The sequence below is a fragment of the Atractosteus spatula genome, chromosome 2 (assembly GCF_055471065.1).
Source record: "Atractosteus spatula isolate fAtrSpa1 chromosome 2, fAtrSpa1.hap1, whole genome shotgun sequence".
NCBI classification, from domain to species: Eukaryota; Metazoa; Chordata; class Actinopteri; order Semionotiformes; family Lepisosteidae; genus Atractosteus; species Atractosteus spatula.
In genome coordinates this window covers 45,064,297-45,091,575 of record NC_142707.1, presented here as the reverse complement: position 1 = coordinate 45,091,575, position 27,279 = coordinate 45,064,297, and the positions used below count along the sequence as shown (strand labels likewise).

Sequence of the window (27,279 nt, the reverse complement as noted above, 5' to 3'; positions counted from 1 at the left end):
TATGCGTTATAGATTGTAATTCATGTCAAGAAACAATAAGAATACAATAAATGCATTTGGTTCAAATACTCAGTTGTGTAATTAATCCATTTAATTGTATAATGGGAGGTTCACCTTTATTTTCTTTCAAAGTATCAAGACAGAAATAATTGGAATTAAATTAGAATCAAGGCTAAAGTTCTGTTCAGGTAATAACACATTTTAACACACGTTTGTGTGAAAATTAGGATTGAAAGTTTTGTGTGCAGAAAACTAATTGAAATTTTGCTTACTTTGATGAATCACATCACTCTGGCTCAAACCAATTATTGAAATGAGTCCAGAGGAGATAAAATCACAAGTGGATCAACCAGTCCATATTATTTTTACAATGCCTGCCATGATAAAATTGAACATGCTTTAACTCAAACTACTTATATTTTTAATCTCCGAAACAACCTAAATATAATGTACTACAGAGGACATTTTAGAATCTTCTAGCATGTCCTTTGACACAGTAGATCTTGAACCTTTGAACTTCAGGCACTGAATCAGCAGATTAATAATAATAATAATAAACTTTATTTTATATAGCACCTTTAAAGGTGACTTCTCAAAGCACTTTACAGAATGACAACAACAATAAATAAAAAGAATACACAAGATAAAACACTGCACTATACCTCTAGGTATTCCCTAATACAGAGAATATTTTGCTGTAGTACATGTATTACTAAGCAGAAGCCAGCTTTTATGTGGTTCTCCAACCATATTCTCCCAGGCACAAATTTATGACAGGACTCAGCATTAATCATTCAAACTGTTTCTCATTGCACACACTACCCCCATTCTTTTTGAAAACATTCACACCATTCACACAATGTTTCTGTGACAGTTAGAGTGAATAGCCAGTAACTGTCCTATGAATGTCACATGGTTTGAAACCCCTGGCAAACAGATGACCCAATGACTTCTCCTTGCCCTGTAACAGAACTCATTCTTAGTTTTATGACAAAATGGCCAACACCATACTGAAAGAGGCTGGGTACTAAGAGGTCAACAATTAACTCACAATGGTAAAGTACACCTGTATTTTATGTACCAACCAGTGCATGAATGTATAATACTGTATACTCCATTTACTGAGCTAGCTTCAAATTGCTGTAGCTCATTCTCATTAGACTCTGCTTATGAAACACGTATTCCTAGTGCCATTTTCCTGCAAAGGATACTTTATATTTAGCAGGCATTGCGGGAATCTAGATTTACTGAAGGACTATGGAACATCACTTCATCACATTACAATGACAACCCAGTGGGATTTAAATCAAGTCCCTGTATTTTTTTCTCCATCTTTTAAAATAAACCGCTGTATTGTTTAAAAAACATGACTTTCCTGTCAGCTTTGAGAGTATGGAAGCGGAGATTTAGGAGTGTCGAGTGAGTGACAGGAATACTGAATTCATATCAGGGCTAGCTAACAAGTAAATCTTATTTTCACCCTGCTCTGATCTAAAGCAAATACATTACTGAATTCATCCTTCCTTACTGCAGTTCATATGTCTGAGAAATTTAGGATCTATGTCATTGCTGTGAAACTTTCTACAGCTCTGCTACTCTCTCCCCCATGAATGTTAACAGAAAACAGAGGGAGGGTGGAAAGGATAAAACAAACTGCTGACCTAATTTCACCTGGACTTGCAGGTTAGACATCAGATAGACTGACAGCTGGAAGCATGTGCTTCCTGGTTTCTAACCATCCATTGGTCAGGTGATGAAAAGTGACAGGTCATCCCTACTGCCATCTGGGAAATGTGGTTCCGAAAAGACCTGACATTTTGTATGAACTTACTACCCTCTCAAGAAAATGTTATGTGTAAGAGGAGACCCATCTAGCAGATTTTAATGCTAGTAGTTCATTAAGCAAAGGGCCTCATCCGGGCAGAGCACTAGATTTATTCTAGGCACCACTCTTGTGTGCAATGTCTACGTGATGACCTGTGTCTTCTGATTTGTTTTCTACTGTAACGCATACGGCCACCATTGCAGGTTGTTCGAGCCGGCTTACCAGTGTGGTGACGTCACCGCCCTTCCCTGTGGATAGCAGGGACCGCAAAGGGAGATTTCCCTTTGGCTCAACTGGCTGGGTCCCTGTTGAGTGATGCCGGAGGCCTGGGTTTGAGTCCCCATCGGTGGGGGGGCTAGCCTGAGGTGGCAGTGGCGAGGGCGCATACCCACGTGAACCCGAGAATGCTACACTACAGTACTTATGAGTCTGAGGGAGTCCATTGAGTTAAGTTTGTCAGTGTCTTTGAGAGCTATACTTGTACCAGGCCCCCTTGTAGTATTTGTCTTCAAGACTTCTATGGATGTCTTCTTAGCAGTCGTATGTGTTTTTTGTAACATGGTGACCAAAATCATGTTCTAAACAAAGTCTTACTAGTGATTTGTACTTTTCTGGTACATTAACCATTTTAACAAAACACCACTTTGTTTAAACTGTACACTTTTAACAATACATCATACTCTTTTCCGTGTCATTGCTTCTCCACATCTCCACATTGTAGAGGATATAAAATGATGTAGTTACTGTATATAAACACCTAAGTTGCAACTTCAAGTTCAGCATTTCTCTCTTTTCAACTATAGTTTATGATTTTACTACCTGTTGTAGTATCAGTAATGTTTAATGCAATGCTGTAGTTAAGTCATACCTACCTTTTCTTTAACCATTTTGATTATCCCCTATGGTCTTATTTCCACATATAATCCTCTGTTTGAGTTCTAATTATTTGTTTCCATAACTGTATATGGAACAGAAGTCAGACTTACTGGTATGGATTTACAGTACCTGGTTCAGTTTGTCAGACATTTCATGGATGAACATGACATAAGCAATTTTCCATTAAAATGGTAACACCATTGTCTTAAGTGACTGTTAAAAGAGTTTTGTTACTGTCCAATGAATATCTCCTCTTGTTTCCTTAACTTTACGTTTGCTGTCTTATTAAGCACAATTGGTAGCATACCACCAGGCCTCAGAGATTTGATCTAAAGTGCTTCCAGTACTTCTGCGTTTTCTTTGCTAATACTATTATATATATAACTTAGTCCAATCTCAGTTTGATATATTGTTGATTTATTTTTGGTATACACCTGAGTGAAACATTCTTTTAATACCTCAACCATTTCCCTTTCAACATCTAGATGCTTTCCACTTTCCTGGATGCACTTTATTTTATTCTTTCATTTCACATGCTGTTTTAATACTGAAAAAAAACCACAACGTTTTATTATTTCTTTTAGGTTCCATTACGAAATACCTTTCCAATTCTCTTGCGGGTCTGACCCTTTCAAAAATCATACTGGAACACGGATATAACTATGTAACGATGTCTCCCCCAATTACTTATACAAGTTTTTATCTTGAATACTGGCTAGTCTGATCTTGCTTATATTAGATTTTCATTGATCTGTGAGATTAAAAGATAAAATACAGGGTTTCGAAGCACTTTACCAGACCTGGGTAAACTCGACGTAGAGAATTCCGAGAGTTCTTCCCAAAAAAGCTTCTACCAATGTTTCTCGCATTGAACTAAACTACACACATCTTTAAACAGCTCAGAACAGATTTCACTTCCCTCTGAGGTATTCCGTCAGCTTTGGTCGGGTTTAAATTTGTCTTGCACATGCAAACTTACCCAGAAAGCAATTAACTGCAAGAGGAAACATAATGCAGCAATTGTAAACATTGGTTAATTGTATATGCGAACACCCGTTTGACATAATGAGTAGGTGCACAGATGGTTGAAAGAAAATAAACACGCGAGAAGTGATACAGTATACAGTAGAAAGGAATCATCGGAGGACACAATTCAACCTTTAGGAAGAATGAAAGAATGAATAACGTCTGTTACAAAAAACAAGACAAAATTGAAAAGTTATGGTAAGAAGATGACAGCATGAACCTCCCAGGCTACAAATGACATATTATTTCTGTAATATTAAAATTGTGAGTAATGGGGACTAATTATTCAGTGTTTCTTAACTGTCCATAATAAAACAATCTATAGAATTTTGAAATGCTGAAAACTCCATTTGTTTGGGAAATGCGCAAAACAAATATTTTAGTGACATTAAACAGTTATCGTAAGAAGCCTCGAAAGCCCTTATTCGTTTGATATACAGTATACACCTTGAACAGGTGACTAACTGGGGAATATGGTATTCAAAAGGTATATGATGATACCAGAGTAAACCACCAGTAAAAAGCTCCTCGAAAATAGCTCCAAATTTAATTGAGTTAGGGTTATACAATCAGCGTTCGTGCTTAATTTACAATCTAGTGTATATATTTAAACGTACTGTAACGGTCTATTAGCAGACAATAGTCCTACTTTTGTGGGTTTAGTGGGCTTACTGAATACTAACGTTTCATACTCTGATGTTTATTGAGCTACCTGCATTTCGAGATTAAACAAGTGATTCAAATAATGTATTAATTAATTTAATTTTAATCGTCATTAATTCAGGTTTAATTAAAGATTTATTTCCATTATACGTAATTCCGGCTTCTTCGATTAAACACACTCGCATCCCAGCATTTCCACTGCGGCACTACCTCGTCCTTAGTGCTGTGGACACACGCAAGTATTCGGCATCTGTTTTGCGACGTGACGGATTTTGTTTTATCAAAGATGGCGGCGCCCATTGAAGTGTCGTGAGACCTAGTTTGCCTCATAATATCAGCTTACTTCTCTGCTGTCATTCAGAGAAAAGTAAGAAATGCAACAGGAAAAATATAATTTTACTTAGATATTTATGTGTAGAATTATTTATCTAGGTTAGAATTTTAAGGTACAGCGTTTAACGTTGGTACACTCATGACCAAATCAGGTTTAGATAACTGCGTTGTACTTTGTAAGACACAGAGTATCTTGTGATCATCTGTATCGTTTGTCTGACAGCTTGTCTATGAAATTGAGCAGGTGATTAAACAGCTAAGTATATGTTCGTGTCTTAATATATTTGATTGCCAGAATGACTTTAGTGCGAAACACGCTTAATTGCCTTGGTGTGTTAAATAGAGGTCACAGAAATATTAGCCTTTTTTCAAACTCTTCGCCTTCCAACTGGAGTAAAGTTGTTTCCGATGCTGAAAAGATAGTAGGGTATCCAACCTCTTTCATGAGCCTTCGCTGTCTATTAAGTGATGAACTCAGCAACGTGGCAATGCAAGTCAGGAAACTGGTCGGAACAAAACACCCTTTACTCAACACAGCAAGGTAAGAGTTTGTCATGTCCTGAGACTAACGTATGTCCAATAATTTAATTATGTATTGTGGTTGGAGGGTGAGGGTAATGTATATTTATGTTTCCCACAGTGTCTTTACTTTACCGTATTCCTGCGCGAATTTACTTTGGTCGCAGTGTACCGCGGTACGCTTGATTCCGTTTTTCCCATCGCAAAATGTTAAAAGGACGTTTTTCACATGCAAGACAAAGATTTGATTTAATCAGTGCATTTTAGAGGACTCTCGGTGAAACAAATATTTCACATCTTAACAAAGTTTGAAAGTTCTTTATAAGTACAGGTCAGTTTGCACAATTAAAAGGTTTGATTTTCTCATGCCCTGAATATGTACAGTAGTGCACCTCATCTTCAGCTCGGAGTTGCCTCCAGAACTGATGGTAGTACACACCCCTGGTCCAGCTCATGCACAGAACACACTGCCATACTAGCTAGTCCGAGAGTGATATTGTACAGTTTGTGAGAGATTTACAAGGAGTACCTGCTATGTGAATGTGAATCTTTTGGAATATTGGCTTTCATTTTTATTTTTAGCAATTTGGAAGTCTGTAAATGTATACTAAATTACATTTATAATCTTTGCAGTACATGGTTTACTTTGAACATGTGTATACTTCAGATCTAATCAGCTTCTGCTTGCCTATATCGCTGTGCTCTAGTAAACCAGGAGCATAGTCCTGTTGGACCAATTATCTTGAACGCAGTTGGTTAGTAAAATAATAAAACCTCGCCACGTTTTATTAACAGACCTACTTACGTTTCTTTCTGTAACTGGCTAATTGTAAAACATGCAAATTAACAGTGAAAATAATGAAGGCACTGTATAATCAGCTAAGCCATTGGTTTATATAAAATCATATCCTCTTTTTAAAAATATGCAGCTGAGGATATGTTTTGTGCACATTTTCTACTTTCATTTTCTGTTGAAAGCATCCACTTTGTTTGCCAAACCCAAACATTTTGTCTTATTTTTAGCAGTTATTTGCTCTGAATTTTTAGTCCTATTCATCTTTCATTTAAAATTAGCTCCTTTCATTTTTTCACACTTATGTCAGGTTTATTACAAATTGGGCTTGAGGTTAGGACAGCACATCTGTTTTCAAACTGTTACTCTTCTTTCTGATTTACAGTAAGCTACTTAACTGTAGATTTATTCTGACTGGGTGATTAGGATTATAATATTTCTAAAAAAAGACTTTGAAACCACCTTAAAACATTCCTAGTATCCTAGTTTTTTTTTGGCAATGTAGCATTCTGACAATCTCTGACCTGTCTTTCTTCTTATGCACTGTTTTGTTGTGAATATACTGTACCAGTAATGTACAGTTTGTTCTAGTAGTGCATTACTAAGGTCGTTTTAGTGACCCAATAACTTTGACTGCTGTTCTAAGTATTGGCACCCTCTATCCAGAAAAAGGTTGTTCTGCAAATTTATCAAATGTAGTACAGTATTATTATTCTATTCTGCAAACATCTGTACTGTTCTGTGCTTAGCTTTCAGATCTTTCATAAAAAATGGAAAGGGTTTCTTTTTTGTGATCAATAGAGTTAAAATTGTCAAATTTAGTATATTTTGTTTATGCCTTGTGACATTACTTTTGTGGGCAGATCATGACATACACTTTAGGAGGAATATGCAGATATTACCTGTTTTCAGCCCATGATTGAAATTTTATCCACTTGATCTCAGCCAAGTGGTTCCAGCTTCAGAAATGCAGAGATATCTTCTCTTTGCTGTCCCTGGCGAGCTCCATCCACCTACCCAGGGCTACAGAGTACATCATCATCACAGTCCTTGTTTGCCTCAACAGAAGTTGAATGCTTATTTAATTAGTTTTAGATCAAACGTTGACCATCAGGGATTTGAGAATTTTAAATGCTTGAATCAGGTCTGCTGTGTTCAAGATCAAAAAGATTCAGAACTTTTCCGCAGGTCCTTCCTCCCTTCGGCAGTCAGGGTGTATAGCGCTGCCCTAGGCTAGGCCTGTTAGCCCTTCATCTGCTCATCTATGGACAGCATGTTGCACTCGTGTACTTTTTGGACACTGCATTAATCTACTGTTTATACTGTGATATTTTCAATCTGTATATATGTGCATTTTGCACATTTTATTGTTTAACAGTGACTGTTAGCATATTTTGCACACACCTATTTTTTCCTAACTCTGTTTATTTTATTTTTGTGTTCTATATAGTTTTTATTTACTCTGTTGTTGTAGTTATTTTAATTTTAGTCTTTTCTAATGTCTGTCTTGCTTGTCAAGCTGCTGTAAGGCCTCAATTTCCCTTTGGGATCAATAAAGTCTTATCTTGTTTTAGCCACTGTGCAGAGGGCCACATGAGCCCATCAATATATATGTTTACTCTTGTACCTGTACAACATCCAGGCTGTAGCTTCTTCAAGCTAATTATTTCTTATTTTGAAACTATAGTTTGTTTTGCTGCCTGCATGTAACAGCTACCCACCTAATCTGAAATCTGTTTGGCAAGTTTTGAATTGTATTTAATAGTTTTGAATTTGTTTTAAATTCTATAATTTTTGCTGATTCTCCTATGTTGATGTTGAATGTGAATTTGACTATTTTATTATCTAAATCTAAATCATCAATATAAATGCGAATATTGGTCCTAATACAGATCCCTGTGGTACTCCAATAATGGCATCACCCATATTTGAACACTTTTCTCTTCTGTACTGTGGTTTCTATCCACTATCCACTTCTCACTCCAAATGCATGCATTTGCCTCCTGCAATTTGAGAATTAACCTTTAATGAGGAGGTGTATGATAATGTTAACATTATCTAACATTGAAGTAGTTCAGGTGGGTAGCTGCATCAGGATGTGTAGGCTGCAAAGGAACAAGTAATAGGTCTCTTCCATGCTGAAAATAGAAAAAAGAAAACAACATTTCGGTTGTGACTTCTTCACACCAGAGAAAGGCTCTACAGCCGAAATGTTGTGTTTTCTTCTCTTTTCTGCATTATCTAACATTTACTACCAGATGATATAGCACCAGACCCACCCTTAAATAAGGTTGCTCCTGAGATCTGACAACAATCAAATTGCGTAGTGGACAAGACTGGATGGTGCAAGAGGCTTTATTTCAGGGATATCAATGCAACTGTTATAACAAAACACTAAAAAGAAGCCAATCCAGACTGCTGTCTAAGTCCCCAACACCTGCTAACACTGTGACAATCCTTTATATAACCCCAAACATTCTAATTGACCCCCATGTAGGAATGTGCTTTTTAAACTCTTCATCAATTCCTACTTACCTATTAAGTAATCATCACCCAGTGTCTCTATGTACAATAACAGAAGCCTTTAATAGCCTTTAGTGACATGTTGGTTGATAAATAGTCCACTCAAAGACCAGCCTTACATGCATGTTTACTGCTTGCATCCTTTACTGTTGCTCTGTGTTCAAAGAACTCTAATCTGCTCTTACTGTATATTCACTAAGGAAGTGCATTTAAAACCATTTGCATCAGGCATTTCTTTATCCAAAGAGTTGTGAGAGTATGGAACAAACTATCCAGCAATGTTGTTGAAGCTGCTACCCAGGTTTCTTTCAAGAAATGGCTGGATGAGAACTTTGGATCGGTTAACTACTGACTGTCAAACACGCTTCATAGGTAGATTGGCCTCCACTTGTTTATGACACTTCTTATGTTAAGAAATGTTCTAGCCATTAGAAGCCCTTAAGATAAATATGCAGGGCCTCGTGGTATTCTACCAGTTGCGCTTAAGAAAACAAGAGATGTTTTTGTTTTCACAGGCCATTAACAAAATACTTGCAGCACTCCAGACAGCAGTAACACTCACAGACCACTGGAAAATGTAGCGCCAGTATATAAAAAGGGTGACAGACTAATCCAAGTAATTATAGTCCAATCAGTCCAATTTTCACTTTGAAACAAATGGAAACAATACCTAAGTTAGGTCAGCAACTTCTGTCTTCCAGTTCAGCCAGCCGGGTTTTACGCAGGGCACTTTCCTTCTCGGAATTTCTTCGAGTTTAGTGATTCTGGTTGTGGAGAGCCTGCCATATATCCATCTGCTCTATTTTGTTGTTGAGAGAAGACAGAGCTGTTGCAGTCCTTTAATCCAGTGGTAAAGCCAAGACTGTACTATATGGTCCCTAGAGTGCTCCAGGCAGCTTGATATTAGTAAAGAAATTTCACACAGCCCTTGAAGCAGCCCACAATAAAGTTCCTCGGCGACCAAATCTGTGCATTTGAGTGTCATGGCAGTTCCACAGGTGAATGCTGGCAGGAAAGAGCAGTGTTTGTAGTTGTGGCCTCACTGGGCCCAGGGGAACTTCAGTCTCAGTTTCTCCGATTTGGTTATTAAATCTCGGTAGCAAAATAAATGAATTGACGATTTGGACATTTTTTTTTTTACAAATTTTGAATTAAGCACCAAATCGTGAACTTTGTTTAAGTTTAGGATTGTTTTGTTTAACTTTGTCACAAACCCCTGGTCTCACCATGGGCGAGAGTGAGAATACTTGCAGATTGCGGCCCTTCCTGCTCACTAGTCTCCATAATAACTAATGTGATATACCAGCTGTACATCAGACATTTCACTGCAGAAATGTCCCAAAGTGATTTGCCTGCAGAGTTAACAAGTAGTATTGGCCAAACTGTCTTGAAATCGAGAGCAATATTTCTACTGGATTAAAAGAGATGTATTCACAAGCCTGGTTGTTTACAATGTAATAGGACTGCTTCAAGTCGCTAGATGTTTTGTTGCTTCGTTCTGAATCTCAGAACATGGTGCTGCACATACCTGGAACTTTTTGTAATATAAATTAGAGGTTGAACAGGTTCCTGTGTCCATTTTACTTTTATTGTGGTGTGAAATGCACTCAAAAATGCTTATTCTTTATAACCCCGAAATCTAAAAATCACATTGCAGTTCTCCTTCAAGAGGCTGCTTTCTGTCTCTCTTACCCTTGACATTGATGGCTTTAGTTCCATTTTTTACAGCCTGCACTTCGCAAGGGATTGCATCACTTGGTCTCGCTGATTTGATTTGAAGTTCAATGGGTGGTGAGCCCAAACTATCTGAATTCTCCGAAGTCGGCTGCCATCTTCACTGGGAGGCAGCAGATATTGGTCATTGGTACTTTGAGATCTCATTGCCAAGGAAGGGTAGGAGCAAACCCTTCAAAGAAACAAAGAAGCAGGGCTTGAAAGGAAGGTATCAAGGTTAAATCCTAACTGAGATAGATTTGGTAAAAAAAGCATTTACTTTCCCTTCATCTTCATTATCATCTCCGTTCCAAAAGAAGATAAACACAGGGGCCCTACTGGCTAGTTGTGGGAGCCCTCCTCCCAGAGGATAGTGGTTTGAGAGAGGCTGAAAACTATCTGACTTTGCAGGCAGTTATGTTTGAAATTATAGTTCAAGGGTGTAATAACCTATACACCTAAATCTGATATGACAATCCATTTTAGCGTTGTAGCACTGGGTGAAGTCAACGTCTGACAGTATGATTTTTCACTGTCAGATTGGCACCTTTGTCTCGTATTTCTCACTCAGCCTCTTGCAGTGGGGAGGCAGAGACAAAAATATCCCAAACCAGAGAAGACGGTGTTGCTCTGATTTACTCGACACATTCTTTTTCTTTTGTTCATGGTTAAAAAAGGTGTTCATTGTTAAAAAAAGACTTTGTGATAAGTCAAGGCATTGGGAGATATGAAGAAACGAGAGATTCTGTTGTAGGGAGCTTTGTTGCTTCTTTCACTTTTGTGGAGAACTAATTATTTTATCAATTGATATGTTAAGATTTTTTGTTAATTTTGTTTTTCTGTTGTTTTGAGCATCTTCACGATTTAGGATATACCTGTAAGCGTCTAGCATTTATTGTCTTGCTTCAGTAAATATACTGAATATATATATATAGCCTATATACTGTATGTTTCAATAATGCCTTCATCTTCAAACTGATGTATTGTTTAATTCATGCACAATTTCAAATGCTTTCTTATTCTGTAAAGAAAGTTGCATTTCCCCCCCGTGGATGACAAACAGTCTGCAGAACAAAGAGATGTTAAAAAAAAGAGGGCTTAAAGAAAATCAACTGCGATGAGACAGAGCTGTTTGGGTGCATTTACAGTATGTGAATCACACATAGTGAAGACAGGACTTCATCCATCTGAAATGAGGTTTGTTGTGTGCCCTGTTGGCGATTGTTGATTTGCAGGGAGATTTAACTCCTTCTCTCATGAGCCAGCACTGAGGTAGAGTAAATAGTCCCCTGTCTGCTGTGTCCTGCCCACCACTGCCTTGTGTGGTCAGGGATTCTACACAGGAGCAGTGCAAGGGAGTAGAAGATGATGAAAGAGATGCATGCCTTGAACTTGCAGTGCCAGGTTTAAGACTCAGTGTTGTCACTTTTCTGCACATTGACCTGTCACTGTAGTTTTTATCATTGTCCCGGTGATGTCACCTACCTCAGGGCTCAGATTCCTGTTAAATGAAATTCTTTTGTGCCCATTCTCTGTTTTGTACATGAGAACTACTTTTAAATGCCCACAGTGGTTTTACATTTTGAATGAAATAATGCATACAGAAGCGGAGTATTGTGAAATGACGGGAACTGAATTGTGAATCCAAATCTCTCATGATTTAATGGCAGTTTAACCTGAGAATTATCAACTGTAGACCCTTGTCACCACCTACCTTGAGAAACCACGGTACCTATCTTATTCTTACTGACTCTGGATAATTGGATCTATGTTTTTTTCATTTTTCCTTCATCTGAAATGTGAACTTTATTTTCTCAAAACCGTACTTGTCTGTTGTGCTGACCACCATTTTTTTCCTTCCAGATTGAAAGGTTTGGAAAAATGGATATTTTCAGATATCAGACATACATCACGCATACATCGGGATAGTATCCACAGTATGACTGCCCAAAGAAGATAAAAAGTGGAATAAGCACAGTTATTTCAAAGTAATAATACAGTACGGAGTACTGAAAAGTAATAATTAAGATATGCTTTTCAAAATAAGTTTTGTGTGACTATAGTTTTAGGTGAAGTCAATTTCCCAGTGGGAATTTCTCATTGCAGAATATTTCATCTAACCTCTTCCTAGGATTGTGACACTTTTGCTGAAGGTAACATGTTAAAAGTGGAGATGCAGATCAGTAAAGCTGTGTGCCATGTTTTACAAAGGGAATTCAAACTTGATTCTTCCAAGAGCACTCTGCTTCTAGTACAACAAACAGTACAGCATGCTTTGTCCCTCATAACTTGGCTTGCTGAGCTAGCGTTGTGTAATATTGTAATAAACATGTTTTATCATTTTACCCATCATCTCGTTTATGTTTGTATTATGTTAAACACTAGGCCCATTCAAAACAACCTTCTTTTATACAGTAGGTTACTAAGGGGTCCCGTGCAAGGAGAATGTTGGGGTCAATTAATTTAAAGTGCTTTTGGGGGTACATTGCCACTACTCACTTCTGTATGCAAAGGGTTTTGCTTATTGTTTTATTAATAAAAGACATATGAACGCCTTCAGGTGTATCATGATTTTCTTCCAAGTGTTTTTTAGAGTATGTCTTCCCCATTAATAATTAAGTAACGGATAAAAAGGCTTTTGGAGGCACTCAGAGTTTTTCTGCTCACTTCTTCTTGACAACAGAAGAAACTTTCCCAACAACCTAGTTTTTTTTTTACTCCTGGAAAACATCAATATTTCTGTCAAATTTCTGCGCAACCCGATAGTTTGTTATGAAGAGAAAGTTTTATTTACATTGACATTGGTGAGGTGATATTTCAATGTATTGTTTTTATTTTGCTCGTCTCGTAAATACTGCAGGCTAGAAGACAAAAGGCAAATTTGTAAAAGTATTGTTTTTGAAAGGCAACTACAGTAACTCAGTACTGTTCTTTTTGTCAAAGCTGTAACATGTGTTCTGTGAAAAGGCAATAGCTAGTGACTGCCACGTGCATTGAAATAAGAATCTTTTATTTAATCGGGAAAGTCATCAGAGAACAAATTCTCATTTACAATGAAACTCTGGGGTGTCTGCATTTCTACTGTGGGGCATTTTACTGGGGAAATCCAAGTGAAGTACTTTACTTAAGGGTACGACAGCAGTGGCTCACCTGGGGTTTGAATCCGCAATCTTCCGGTTACAAGTCCAGAGACGTAACTATTCTTCCTAAATGTACCAGCTAATGGGAGTTGGAAGTGTAGTTGTTGAGATTGATGAGAATAATAAGTAGTTCAGTCCTGAGTTCTAGTTGACATGCTATGTACAATACGATGTAATACCAAGATTAGTATTTGGTCATTCTAATACCAATGGCAAATATGATGTAAGTTTGCTGTGAATTCTTTGTAGACTTAATGCTATGTCCTCTCCAAGGATTTCCTCATAAATTAAACACTTGCATGGAAGAAATTAAGACAGAACAATATAAGCATTTTTTTTATTGCAATGAGCAGTTTCCTTATAACAGAGCACTCTGAGAAGATATTTGCTCTTGGGTCATGTATTGCTGTTGATTTTGTTAGTGTTGATTCCAAGTCTTATATAATGAGCAGGAGTTTGCAGGGCCAACTATGTGACACAGTTTATCTTAGCAGTAGTGGTGTTTTGATCTTTTGGTAAAGAAAGAATTGCAAGAAAAGTGTTTTCTTAAGTTACAGTATATGGTTTTTGTGGTAAATGTCCTATAATAAGATAAGACTTTATTGATCCCGAAGGGAAATTGATGTGTTACAGCAGTCCAGCCCAAGACAAGCAAAAAACAGACATCAGAATAAACTAAAAATTAAAATACGTACAGTAATACAAAATAAATATAATATAAATACATCGGTGTGTGCAAAATATGCTCATAGTCACTGTAAAAACAATAAAATATGTGCAAAATGTGCATAGGTATATACAGATTGATTATCCAAAAAAAAGTACAATGGAGCAACATGCTGTCCATAGACGAGCAAATGAAGCCTAGGGCAGCGTTATAAACCCTGACAGCTGCCAGGAGGAAAGACCTGCGGAAATGTTCCCTTGAACACCGTAGCTGGAGCAGTCTGTTGCTAAAAGTGCTCCGCTGCCCAATAACAGTCCCATGAAGCAGATGAGAGGCGTTGTTCATGATGGCTGTGAGCTTGGTCAGCATTTTCCTCTCAGCCACCACCTCCAGGGGGTCAAGGCTCAGCCCCAACACAGAGCCAGCCTTCTTGATAAGTTTATTGAGCCTATTTGCATCTCTTGTCATGATGCTGCTGCCCCAGCACACAACAGCGTAGAAGATGGCCGCTGCCACCACTGATTCGTAAAAAACGTGTAGCAGTGTTCCACACACACCAAAGGACCTGAGCCTCCTAAGAAAAAAGTCGGCTCTGACCTTTCTTGTACAGGGCGTCAGCGTTACCAGACCACTCCAGCTTATCATCCAGGTGTACCCCTAAGTACTTGTAGGACTGCACCCCCTATATGTCCTCACCCTGGATGGAAACAGGGTTCAGCGGAGACTTATTCCTTTGAAAGTCCATGACCATTTCTTTAGTCTTGCTGGTGTTTAGCTGGAGATGGTTAAGATGACACCACTCCACGAAGTTGGTAATCAAGCTCCTATATTCTTCCTCCCTCCCGTCACTAATACACCCTACAATTGCAGAGTCATCTGAAAACTTCTCCAGACATGCCTCAGAGTTGTACCTGAAGTCAGAGGTGTAAAAGGTGAACAGGAATGGAGCAAGGACAGTCCCCTGTGCAGCCCCAGTACTGCTAACAACCTGTTGGGACACATAGCTCTGTAGCCATACATACTGTGGCCTGCAGGTCAGATAGTCTATAATCCAGGACACCAGGGGAGTGTCCACCTGCGCCGCCCTTAGTTTATCTCTCAGTAATGGTGGATGGATGGTGTTAAAGGCACTGGAGAAGTCAAAGAACATAACTCTCACAATGCTCTCTGTCTTCTCCAAGTGAGAGTTAGCTCTGTGTAGCAGATAGAATTAAAGTGTTGCAAGGAAGACGTGTGAGTTTACTCCCATATTGGAAGAGCTGAAGTTGTGCATGTGTTTGAGATGGATCTTGGTACACTTTAAATAATCTTTAAAAATTGGGGTTAAATATCTTTTAGATTTGTAGAGAGGTTTGAAATGTTATTTTCAAAGAATCGCAAAATAAGGCGTGATGATTTTTCTCATCCACTGTTACAAACCTTCGCTGCATTATTGATGTTTTCAGTGCTTTTACCTTCAGTTCTCTCAGTGGCCTTTGGGCAGTATCTAGTCATCCTGCTGTCTTATCTTAGTTGCTTCTGGTCTTGTGCTTGTTTGCTTTAAGGTATTCATGCTTAGCTAGTCAAAAATGTTATTTTTCCGCCTTTTCTGTCTTGCCCTGCTAAACTCTCCACACCCCCCGCCCCCCCCTCCCCTTCCCAATCAGTGATGGTTCATTTCAGTCTTTTTCCTCAAACAGTTATGGACTTTACCAGATCTTCTTTATGCTCTCATCTTATTTTGAAGCTGTACCTGTAGCTCTATGATGATTTTGTACAAGATTTCCTTTGATTTTATTTAGCTTTCAGTGTAGTCTAGAAATGTTTGACTAGACTTTTGTTAAGGAAATAGAGTGGAATAAGTGATAATTAAAATAACTATTTATAACCTCCACTTGTCAAAGATATGTCAAAATATATCCAAGTAGATGGTATGGTTTGAGGCACCTGAGTTCTTTATTTTAATGCACAGCTCTGCCAAGACAGTAGTAAATAAGAGGCAAACCAAGACAAATATTTAATAATAATAACACAACTAGACAACACGCAATGTTACAAACATACAACATAAAACATAACGCCATTTACAGAAAAAGACAGAACAAGGCCTATATTCTGACATCCCCTAAAACACAGATTGCTGACCCAGTAATCAGAAGTCCTATATAATGCCTGAACAGTGTAACAGGAGAGAGTAAACTTGTTCTAAATAAAACCCAGAGCTAAATCTCCCTATAATACCAGATGCCCCAAAGTGAATGGAAATCTATCTCCCTATTTTAAAAATTCATCATTTTTGGGGGGAGAAGATCTTTAGCCTGAGGATTCCACAAGTAAGGAAATCAAGAGTTTCCTAAAATAAAGGATGGCATGTGCTCTTGAACAAGGTCCTCTTACCTGCCATGCTTCTTCTCTGTCTGTTCCCTTCCATTGTTCTTCTTGTCTGTCTTCCGTTCTTCCTGTCCCATCCTTCTCTTTCTCTCGGCCTGTCTTTTATCCTGTGTGTCCGGACTTACAATGACTCTAATGATTAGAAGTAGATTTAACCAGGGGGTTTGGTTTCATCCGCTGTATTTTCCTGTCCGGTAATGTTAACACCTTTCTAACCAAAACGGTACTTTATGTACATACAGTAGTTTGCTCAGAAGTGTACTGGTCCATTTTGACTGATGTACAGTATTATCCTCTTAACTTTGTGTGTTGTTTGGAAACACCTGTTAAGTGATCTTGAACTTGTTTCCTTCCACTCCTTCCCTGCTGTCCTGTATAGTCTGCCTCGTGTGGTGGTTTAGTGTTTTGTTTGGTGGTAATGTCATGTTGTAGCCTGCTGAGAACAGTCTGTTGTTTGGTTCACGTTGGTGAGGTTCTAAGTTTTATACATTATATGGGAGCAGATGAGCAGATGCACTAGGACGTCAACTTACTCTACTTCACTGCTGTGGTTATCGCTTGTCATGCCTAGAAGAAGTTGTTCTTTCGAGGTGCATAGTAGGAGGAACATATTGCAAGTTAACCTTCAGTTTTTTTATTTTTTTATAAATTCTTTCAATTGGCTGCAGCCCTGTCAGTGATGTTTTTTACCTGTCTGCTTGCGTGATGTGAGACCGTTATGTGAGAGTTATATTTTATCTTTAGTCTCTTTGTACCACTCCCCTGTTTCTGTTGGAAAAGGAAAAAAATATATATTGGTTGTTTTATGTGGCCTTTAACTTAAATTTCCCCTTCTTGTAACTGAAGCCATGTTTCTGACCCAGAATTAAATTTAAATCTGAAAGCAAACTTAAGTGATTTGGTTTTGCTGTCTTTTACTTTTACTTTGTTTTAATCAGAACCATGATGTTTTCTCTAAGCCTGTGTGCACTTCCTCCTGAAGTTGCCAAAGAGAAGATCCACTCATCTGTTTTCACTGTCATTGACCCATGAGTTGTAGCTGTGAAATGAAGACTGGTGGGGTCTCCTAAAAAACAAATAATTTCCATGATTTAGAAAAGAGATGAAGGATTTCAATTGAGGGGAATAGGAACACAATTATTTCTTTTATGGAAATAGTTCAGGTGGGTAGCTGCATCAGCATGTGCAGTCTGCAAAGGAACAAGTAATAGGTTTATTCCATGCTGAAAAGAGAAGAGAGAAAATGCAACGTTTCGGCTGACTTGATATTCTTCAGAAGGTTTCACAGCCGAAACGTTGTGTTTTCTCTCTTCTCTTTTTAGCATGGAATAAACCTATTACTTGTTCCTTATTTCTTTTATGTACAGCTGTTGCTAACAAAGAGGACGCTTTGTCGTAATTTAAGTATAAGGCGTTAGTCCAGTGATTTTCATCAGTGGACAAACTCCTGTATAAAGGATAGCATTCTTGAGGTGATTCCTGAAGGAAAAAAAAAGGATTGAGCACAGGTAGGTAAACATGCATTCTTGAATTGAGATGTTTTCTTGGTCACTGACACACTTGAGATCATTGTTCCAAAGCTCTGCTCTTACTAGGATCGACCCACAGCTATATCAGTGTACACCTACCCATAAACTGTGTTTTATAGACTGTCCAAGGGCACTTCCATGAGAAAAATCGGATATGGAGTTTTTTCATACCATTCTGTGACCTCTTTTATTCTGTTAGCGCATGAGAAAGAACCACACTAATGATGGTGGCTGCATTTTTAGGCTCAGCTGGAGAAAGTGTCCTTCTGTGATGCTGTATTGCTGTGGTTGGTTCGATGGGGTTAGAGCACTAAAAGAACTGCTAATTCATCTGATTTCCAGGTTTTTTTAGGTTTTACTGTCCGCATACAGGGGCTCACGCACGTTGGAATTAACCGCTTAGAGCAGATTGTGAAAAGGTACCTTACCTGAAATAACATCTATGCTTAGTAAGTTTGGTGCCTTTTTTATCCCCTGTCTTAGAAGGAGAAATGAGCTCTGTGAACTGTGTCAGTGGGAGGTGTAATTTGCAGAGTATTAACGGGCGGCCTGCGCCTGTGCCCGTGTAGGCGGTACGAATCCCCAGTGCCTCTGCATTAATGATGGCCGTGATTCATAGCGCTGATGCTCCCAAAGGGTGTAGATTAAAACTGCCCATATTAACTGCACCTTGGGGATTATTTCAACAGAATTTCTTTCAATACAGTGATGTGAATGGCAGGTTTCTTGCTGGTGGCTCCGTTTTTAAGAACTAGAGGGATGAAAATGGGTCTTTTCTTACGTCGGTGTAGTAGAGACTTGGAAAGTGCCATGACAGTTCCTCTTGAAAGGCCTGTTTTCTTTGTTCAGTTTCTGGCTCTAGTTTGTTGTAGGTATGGTAGTCATTAACTCGGCTTCTTGGCTGTGCTATTTGATATTTAATCTTGTCAGTTTAAGTTAATTGTCGGTCATAAAGATTTATAGAAATATATAAAAGTAACTCATAAAAAAGAGGATGGTGATTTTGTCAAAAAATCATCCTTCTTAAAATACACAATAGCTGTACTAGAGTTCTTTAAGCTTTAATTATTTACTGCATCTTTGCTACAGAGCGGACCTTTACTGTATCTGGCAGTATCTCAATGTCTTCCTTTCCAACAGCTGATACAGTTTCCATGGCTGGAGTGGTGGCTGTTGCATGGTCCGTTAACTTGGCCAGAAAGCTGTACGTACACAAAATCCCTCACTGTAGTGAAGTAAGGGAGTGTCAAAAGTGTCAGCCACAACCACAGACTTCCACAGCTGTTTGATTAAAGATGCTCCTCCCGTGCTCCATCTCCTCTGCATTCCCTTTGTCAATAATCATTAACTTGGAGGAATATGAACACTTGAATAATGTCCCTCTTAGTCATAGTATTACAGTAAAATTAAAGAATGAGCTCGTCGGAAAATAAAAGAACTGCCTCTTATGCTTCCTGCCTTGCTTGTAAAAGGATACAAATGGAAGCCTTGTAGATGTAGAGACATCAGCTCTGCGATCAGAATGCATTGCACAATTGGTGCTCAAGATATTTCGCTATCTACCCTGAGCTTGAGGTTGAGTCATTGGATGCATTGCCTGTGAAACTGATGTGTGCATAACATCACAGTTTAAAAACAATAGTGTTACAAGTGTCAGCCATTGCCCCAGATGCCCATCACATATTACCCTTGTGACAACAGGGCATTACTAAGGCAAGTGCATCAGATATTACAGACACAACATCAAAGAGCAAAGACTCAGTTCATTGGATGTTATACAGGCTTAGCTATCGAAGCTATTATAGCACATGTAGCTGGGAAACGGGAATGCATCACTATCCTGTGGAGTTTTCTGGTGAACTTGTCTTTTGCGAAGAATCCTGAATTCCGAAGTTCATCTCCATCAGATCAGCTTGGGTGTGGAGAAATGCTGACAACACTCCAAAAGCCCAGTTGGTAGAGAACAGTCAAATGCTGTGGCATCAGTGTCGTACGGTAACCTAATGTTCGGTTTGCTGGGAAAAAAATGGCCTTCTCATTTTTGATGGTCATTAAATTGCTGCCCGTTTTCTACAGAAGTATTCTACAAAGCCACGACCTACCACTCTTCCATCGAGGTAATTTACAGTCTCACTCCCATATTCTTCAGGAAGGCAGTGCCACTTACCACTCTGTCAAAATGAAGACAAAGTGGAGGAGTGAAAAGAGGGTTAAACATCTACTCTGACCCTAATATGAACCTCACAAAACACATAAGAGAGGGGACTAAGGGAATTATCTACACTGCTCATCAGTTCTGAACAGTTTAATCATAAGGAAGGTTGCAAATGAGATGAGGCCATTGTGTCCATCTGGCCCCTTTCAAAACGTATTAATCCAAGGATCTCATCCAGCTGTTTCGTGAAGGAAACCAAAATATTGGCTTCAACCACATGACTGGGTCCCTTGTTCCATACTCATACTCTTTCTTCAAGTGTTCTTTGTTTTAAATTACTCTAATTACTTCCACGTAATTTCCACTTATGTCCTCTGGCTCGTATTTCATTGTTCATTTTGAAGCTGTCCACTGTGTTGACTTTGTTGATGCCTTTGAGAATTATGAATACTTACAGTGGTGTGAAAGTGCTTGCCCCCTTCCTGATTTCTTATTTTTTTGCATGTTTGTCACACTGAAATGTTTCAGATCATCAAATAAAATTGAAATATTAGACAAAGATAACACAAGTAAACACAAAATGCAGTTTTTAAATGAAGGTTTTTATTATTAAGGGAAAAAAAAATCCAAACCTACATGGCCCTGTGTGAAAAAGTGATTGCCCCCCCCTGTTAAAACATAAATCAACTGTGGTTTATCACATCTTTGGAAAGCTGAGTTCAATTTCTCTAGCCACACCCAGGCCTGATTACTGCCACACCTGTTCTCAATCAAGAAATCACTTAAATAGGACCTGCCTGACAAAGTGAAGTAGACCAAAAGATCCTCAAAAGCTAGACATCATGCTGCGATCCAAACAAATTCAGGAACAAATGAGAAACAGAGTAATTGAGATTTATCGGTCTGGAAAAGGTTATAAAGCCATTTCTAAAGCTTTGGGACTCCAGCGAACCACAGTGAGAGCCATTATCCACAAATGGCGAAAACATGGAACAGTGGTGAACCTTCCCAGGAGTGGCCGGCCGACCAAAATTACCCCAAGAGCGCAGCGACGACTCATCCAAGAGGTCAGAAAAAACCCCACACCAGCATCCAAAGAACTGCAGGCTTCACTTGCCTCAGTTAAGGTCAGTGTTCATGACTCCACCATAAGAAAGAGACTGGGCAAAAATGGCCTGCATGGCAGAGTTCCAAGACGAAAACCACTGCTGAGCAAAAAGAACATAAAGGCTCCTCTCAGTTTTGCCAGAAAACATCTTGATGATCCCCAAGACTTTTGGGAAAATACTCTGTGGACTGACGAGACAAAAGTTGAACTTTTTGGAAGGTGTGTGTCCCATTACATCTGGCGTAAAAGTAACACAGCATTTCAGAAAAGGAACATCATACCAACAGTAAAATATGGTGGTGGTAGTGTGATGGTCTGGGGCTGTTTTGCTGCTTCAGGACCTGGAAGACTTGCTGTGGTAAATGGAACCATGAATTCTGCTGTCTACCAAAAAATCCTGAAGGAGAATGTCCGGCCATCTGTTCGTGACCTCAAGCTGAAGCACACTTGGGTTCTGCAGCAGGGCAATGATCCAAAACACACCAGCAAGTCCACCTCTGAATGGCTTAAGAAAAACAAAATGAAGACTTTGGAGTGGCCTAGTCAAAGTCCTGACCTGAATCCGATTGAGATGTTGTGGCATGACCTTAAAAAAGCGGTTAAGGCTCGAAAATCCTCCAATGTGGCTGAATTACAACAATTCTGCAAAGATGAGTGGGCCAAAATTCCTCCACAGCGCTGTAAAAGACTCATTGCCAGTTATCGCAAACGCTTGATTGCAGTTATTGCTGCTAAGGGTGGCCCAACCAGTTATTAGGTTTAGGGGCAATCACTTTTTCACACAGGGCCATGTAGGTTTGGTTTTTTTTTTCCCTTAATAATAAAAACCTTCATTTAAAAAGTGCATTTTGTGTTTACTTGTGTTATCTTTGTCTAATATTTCAATTTGTTTGATGATCTGAAACATTTCAGTGTGACAAACATGCAAAAAAATAAGAAATCAGGAAGAGGGCAAACACTTTTTCACACCACTGTATATCAGGTCCCCTTGTAGCCTCTCTAAGACTAAACCTCGGTTCTTTCAGCTTGTCAGTGTAGGGCATTCTTTTAGGTTCTGAAATGCACATTCAGTATTTGCTCTTTTCTGGGCTGACTGTGGAGCAGCAATATTTTTGCAGTATGGTGACTAGGCACAGGTAGGACACTGCAATATCATGAATGGTAATTCTCTATACGTGTTCGCATAAGGGCGAAGAAAGGGTTACTTGCAATTTGCTTATGATTCTGGCTTGTTTAACTGAAATCTTACATTTTTCCATCCATTTTCTAATCACTTCTTCCAATTCAGGGTCATGAGAAAGTTGGATATCCTGACAAGCAACAGGCGCAAAGCCAGATTCACCCTAGATGGGACACCAGTCCATTGCAGGGCTGACGGACACTAACACACATGCACTCACAAAAGAGTCAGTTTGCCCAGAAGCCATTTAACCTACCAGTATGTTTTTGGACTGTGCATGGAAACTGGAATACCTAGGCTGTGTCCCAAATGCTACACTAAGCTCTTTCCCCATGTCCACTCTTCTGTAAAGTAGAATGAGTGTGGACCTAAAGGGAAACCACAGTTATTGAATCCTACTAACACAATTAATTAAACAAATCTTGAATCAAGCACAAAATCATGATCTGTGTGAAAGTACTATAAATCGCCGTGTTGTCACAAACCGCAGGTCTTGCCACGGGCGAGAGCAAAAGTTTGCGCAAATTGGGATGTGAAGCATTGAACGCTTCCCGCTCACTAGTCACCCTAATGACTAATGTGATGCGTGACATAATGAACGAATACAGGTTATGCAGCAGACATTGTAGCGTTACATAGCATTATGTAGCGTTAACAAGTAAGTAGTATTTGTCGGCAAAACCGTCTCGAAATCTAAAGTAATATTTCTGTTGGATTAAAAGAGATGTATTCACAAGCCTTCTTGTTTGCAATGTAATAGGGACGCTTCACGTCGCCGGAAGTTTTGTTGCCTGCTTCTGAATCCCAAGATATGTTGCTGCGCATATCTGGAAATTTGATCTATTTTGTCCTGGAAATTGCGAGGTTTTAGAAGTAACTTTGTGCATTTTACTTTTATTGTGGTTTGAAATGCACACATCAGTGCTGATTCTTTCTAAGACTGAAATATAAAAATAACATTGCAGTTTCCCTAAAAGGTGGATAAGCATTCAAGGGTGCACCCTATAAAAAGGGTGATGGGACACCCTCGCACATTGGTTACATGGCTCATGGTCAAAATGCTTTCTGTTGTTGCTGCTGTTTTGCACTGCTTCTTTTGCAGTGCACATTTGCAGAAAATGTTTCAAGGGAACTTTTCATGCTCCACTCACAGTTTGATGACATTGAATGTCATCTTGTCTGTCCCTGCACACATGTAGTGACGCATCGTGTTGGTTCACTTTGAGCAGGTACAACACAAAAAGGGCAAAGTAAACTAAGGAAAACTTGGCAATACAACTCTCTGCTTATTCAAAGCTTGGTACTATTAAATACATTTCATCTCGTCTGTCCCAGTACAAAAATGACAGTACGAGGAACATAACGCGTTCATTCAAAGTAAACTAAATAAGGTAAATCTGGCCATACCTCAAAGCTTTATACTGTTAAATACTTCATCCTTCTGTGTACAAAATACATTGCAGGTTAAACAAATATTCATCACTCAAAATGAGGTGGTTAATAATCACTTTATATCAACATTTCTTACCAAGAATACATTCAGTATGAATCTAAAGTAGACTAATGAAAATTTGTTCTGAATTTTCAAACTGTAAAAAAGTTAAATTTGACTAATGTGTGAATTTTGTATTCTCAATGGCAACATCCCCTTGCTTTGATACGCGAGAACATGAAATGTCGTCATTCCACAAGGAACTGGTGGTAGTTTCCTTCAGCGAAGTCCGCTCCGATGCGGACTTCAGAAAGGGCACATTGTGCGCACTTGTGAGCATGTTTGTGAGACACAAATTAGAAATGGGACACCCTGAGCCCTTGCAGACCTGAGCAGGAATGTAAATATGAAGGACTCAAGACCTCAGGTATGCATACTGGGACAAGGCCCTAGAGGAGACCCTAGGGGAGAACATACTCTAGACCCTAGGGGCAAACAGGGGAGACCATACAAACTCCACACAGATAGCACACGAGGGCTTCAACCCAGCGCCACAGTGACGCAAGGCAGCAGTGCTTTTCACTGTGCCACCATGCTGCTCTAGTCCAGTACAACAAAATCTAAAAACAATATATTTTTCTGTGGATGTAAGAAGTAATGTTTAAAATTTCCTTCTCAGTCCTAAGAAAAAATAATTTAAAAAATCCTTTAGATCTTTGGAGAAATAATAACTAGCATCTTATTTATTTGAAATGAAGTAAACTGTTTTATTTTGTAATTATCTAAACCAAAATGTATCCAGATCCTCAATTTCATGTTGTGTTTTTTTGGACTGTGGTTTGGAGGTGGTGAGAACATTATTAAGGGAGCTGTGTGATTAAGTCCCGTCACAAGGGACACAGTTTTTATGTCTGGCTGTTACAGCACCTAGGTTTCCTGAGGGGTCCTGAGCGTGGCTTTGATAAGGAAGCCACAGAGGGCTTAGTTAGGTCTCCCTGTCTCTGGTTGTAGCCCCCAGCAAGATCTGTTTGTCATCCACCACAGGTTGCGGTTTCACGTAGTGCATGGTACATTTTCCAAGTTTTAATCCTGTGCTGTTGCATTTGGAGTTTATTTCCATGGCAACCATTACTTTCAGGCTTTGACGTTGCCAACTACCTGTTAGAATTTTGCCCCTCTGAAGATCCTGAGCATATTTCAGTGTTCAAGTGTTGAAAAATTGTTATTTTAAAAAAATGTATGTGTAAATCATGCACATTGTGAGGAAGTCTTTCTTCAGAATTGATAAAATATTGCCCATGGGGAAAACTGGAAACCCTTGATAAGATAAAGACAGGTAATTAAAAACATGATCTGCTTGCATTCTTTTTATAGAATGTGTCCTTATTTTGCAATATTATCTCTTTTCTAATATTTACTTTTCAGATCAGTTCAAGAGATATTATGTTTAGATAAACCTGTTTTTCTCTTGCTAATGTGTTTTACATTTGCGTTTAAATGAATCATTTCATTGAGAAATGGCCTGTGCTCCATGTAATAAATGATGAGTATGGCAGCCGCGTTTATCCAGAGCAAAAAAATACCTGTTTTGTCTACAGCTGGGCATTTTACTGGGACAGCTGGCATTAAGTGCCTTGATCATAAGTACAGCAGCAGTGCCCATCTGTAACCTTCCACCTTAAAACTTCCTGAGCCCTAACACTACTTCCCTAACCACTCCTTTCTTACATTCTGAAATCTTTCAAGATTTAATCTGAAATTTACTTAATAAGGATTTGAATTCCTTGAAGCACGTTAGTTGTTCATTTATGAAAAGTGTTGGTTAATACTATACACTATGTGAACATCTGTACATTCATTGTCTTGTCTTCTGTGACAAATTACTTCCCCGGTCTGACATTCTTACATGAAAATTAAAAATATACAGAAAAAAACTTTATACTTTCATTTTGTAAGGTCTTTCTGTGTAATGTTTTCTTGTTTCAATTTTTTCCCTATGTGAAAAGTGAGCCCTAGGTCCAGCTACCTCAGATGATATCACAACATAAATGTTTCTTGAAAGAATGAATTAATGATGATTTCGACATGGGAATTCCTATAAAATTGCACTGCCCTCCAATGTGAGTTTCCGTAAAGCAATTATAAGCAATTCTGCTTGTGTGCAGTATGAGAAAAAAGTAATTCCTTAGTCAGGAGAGAGAATTAAATTAAAGGTATCACCTCTGGAGACAGAACAAGAGTAACATTTTGTTTCATTAAGGATGTTCTTTCTGCATTTAATTTACATACCATCATTTGCCAAAATGTGAAATTTTAAGTATGCTGCAGTGTGTAGTTGTATCACAACTGCTCAGTCATTGGTTTACATTCAAGTGTTACCTGTCAATCTGAATGAATTATGAGCAAATGAAGAATTTTCTCTTAGGCATCATTTTGTGATGAACATACTAGGGGATTTATTGCTTGAATTGAATACCAGCATGCTTACATTTTCTCTCATTCTCTGTCTCATTTAAAACTACGGCTCTTCTCTGTTTTGATCTTGCAGAAACAAATCAATGTAGCGTTTTGAAAACAGAAGAGGTCAAGCACAGTCAGTGGAGGTGTCCTGGTGTATGAGCTGTATCGTCACCTGTGGATGTTTGAAGTGTCTTGGAGTATGCAGCCATATTTCTGCTACTCATTTGCATAACATAGACCACTCCTTCTGTTTTGCATCTTCAATTAACATTAAAAGAAAATAGCAGCAGAAGCATGGACGAAGGGTTTCTGTATCTCCTTCTTAATATACTGGATACTAAAACAGTGTTTGTATTTTTGTGTGGATGTTTCATCATTAGGGAGAGAGATTTTGCCTTTTTTCCTGTATCCCGCACTGCAAAGTACATGGTATACTGTCTGTATGCCACATAGTATACTATGAGTACTATATGCTATGTATATACTAGACCACATGGTATACTGTCTGTATAGCAGATGGTAAATGGTATTCAGGGTGTACTGCAGAGAATGTGGAGACACAAGTTACCAAGGTTACCCCCTTCACCTTATAAATATTCAATGGTGATTGAAAGCATTGAGGACAAATCTAGTTAGACTGAGGATGACCATTCTTCCCACTAAAATTGGAGTAAACATTATAGTAATAGTTATAGTAGTAATAGGTCAAAGTTAAACTTGGTAAAAAAAAGTTAAGCTCTGTTGTAAAGCTATGTGTACAAGTAGATACGACTATTGACATCCTGTGAATGATAGTTTTTCCCTAATGCATGAAGTGTAATTGCTGTTCACATTGATTTGTTTTCTGAATCGGTTAAATGCTCATGAAATGGTCATTCTTTAGATTTGCTGGAGAATTAACTAAGTTTTCTAATACTTCTGTCTCTATTGAAATTGAAGGAGGACTTTTAAAAGATAGATAAGGCAT

At 38.6% G+C, this 27,279-nt stretch overlaps 1 protein-coding gene across 1 annotated transcript in view; it reads left to right on the top strand.

The window, feature by feature from the left end:
• The first annotated feature begins 4,684 nt into the window (after positions 1 to 4,684).
• The window catches only part of pdss2 (prenyl (decaprenyl) diphosphate synthase, subunit 2), a 71,464-nt gene continuing 48,869 nt past the window's right edge, over positions 4,685 to 27,279 (top strand). The window contains exon 1 of the mRNA XM_088938063.1: positions 4,685 to 5,264. Coding sequence (XP_088794189.1) covers positions 5,020 to 5,264 — 245 coding nt within the window. The 5' untranslated portion in view covers positions 4,685 to 5,019. The remainder of the gene's footprint in view (positions 5,265 to 27,279) is intronic.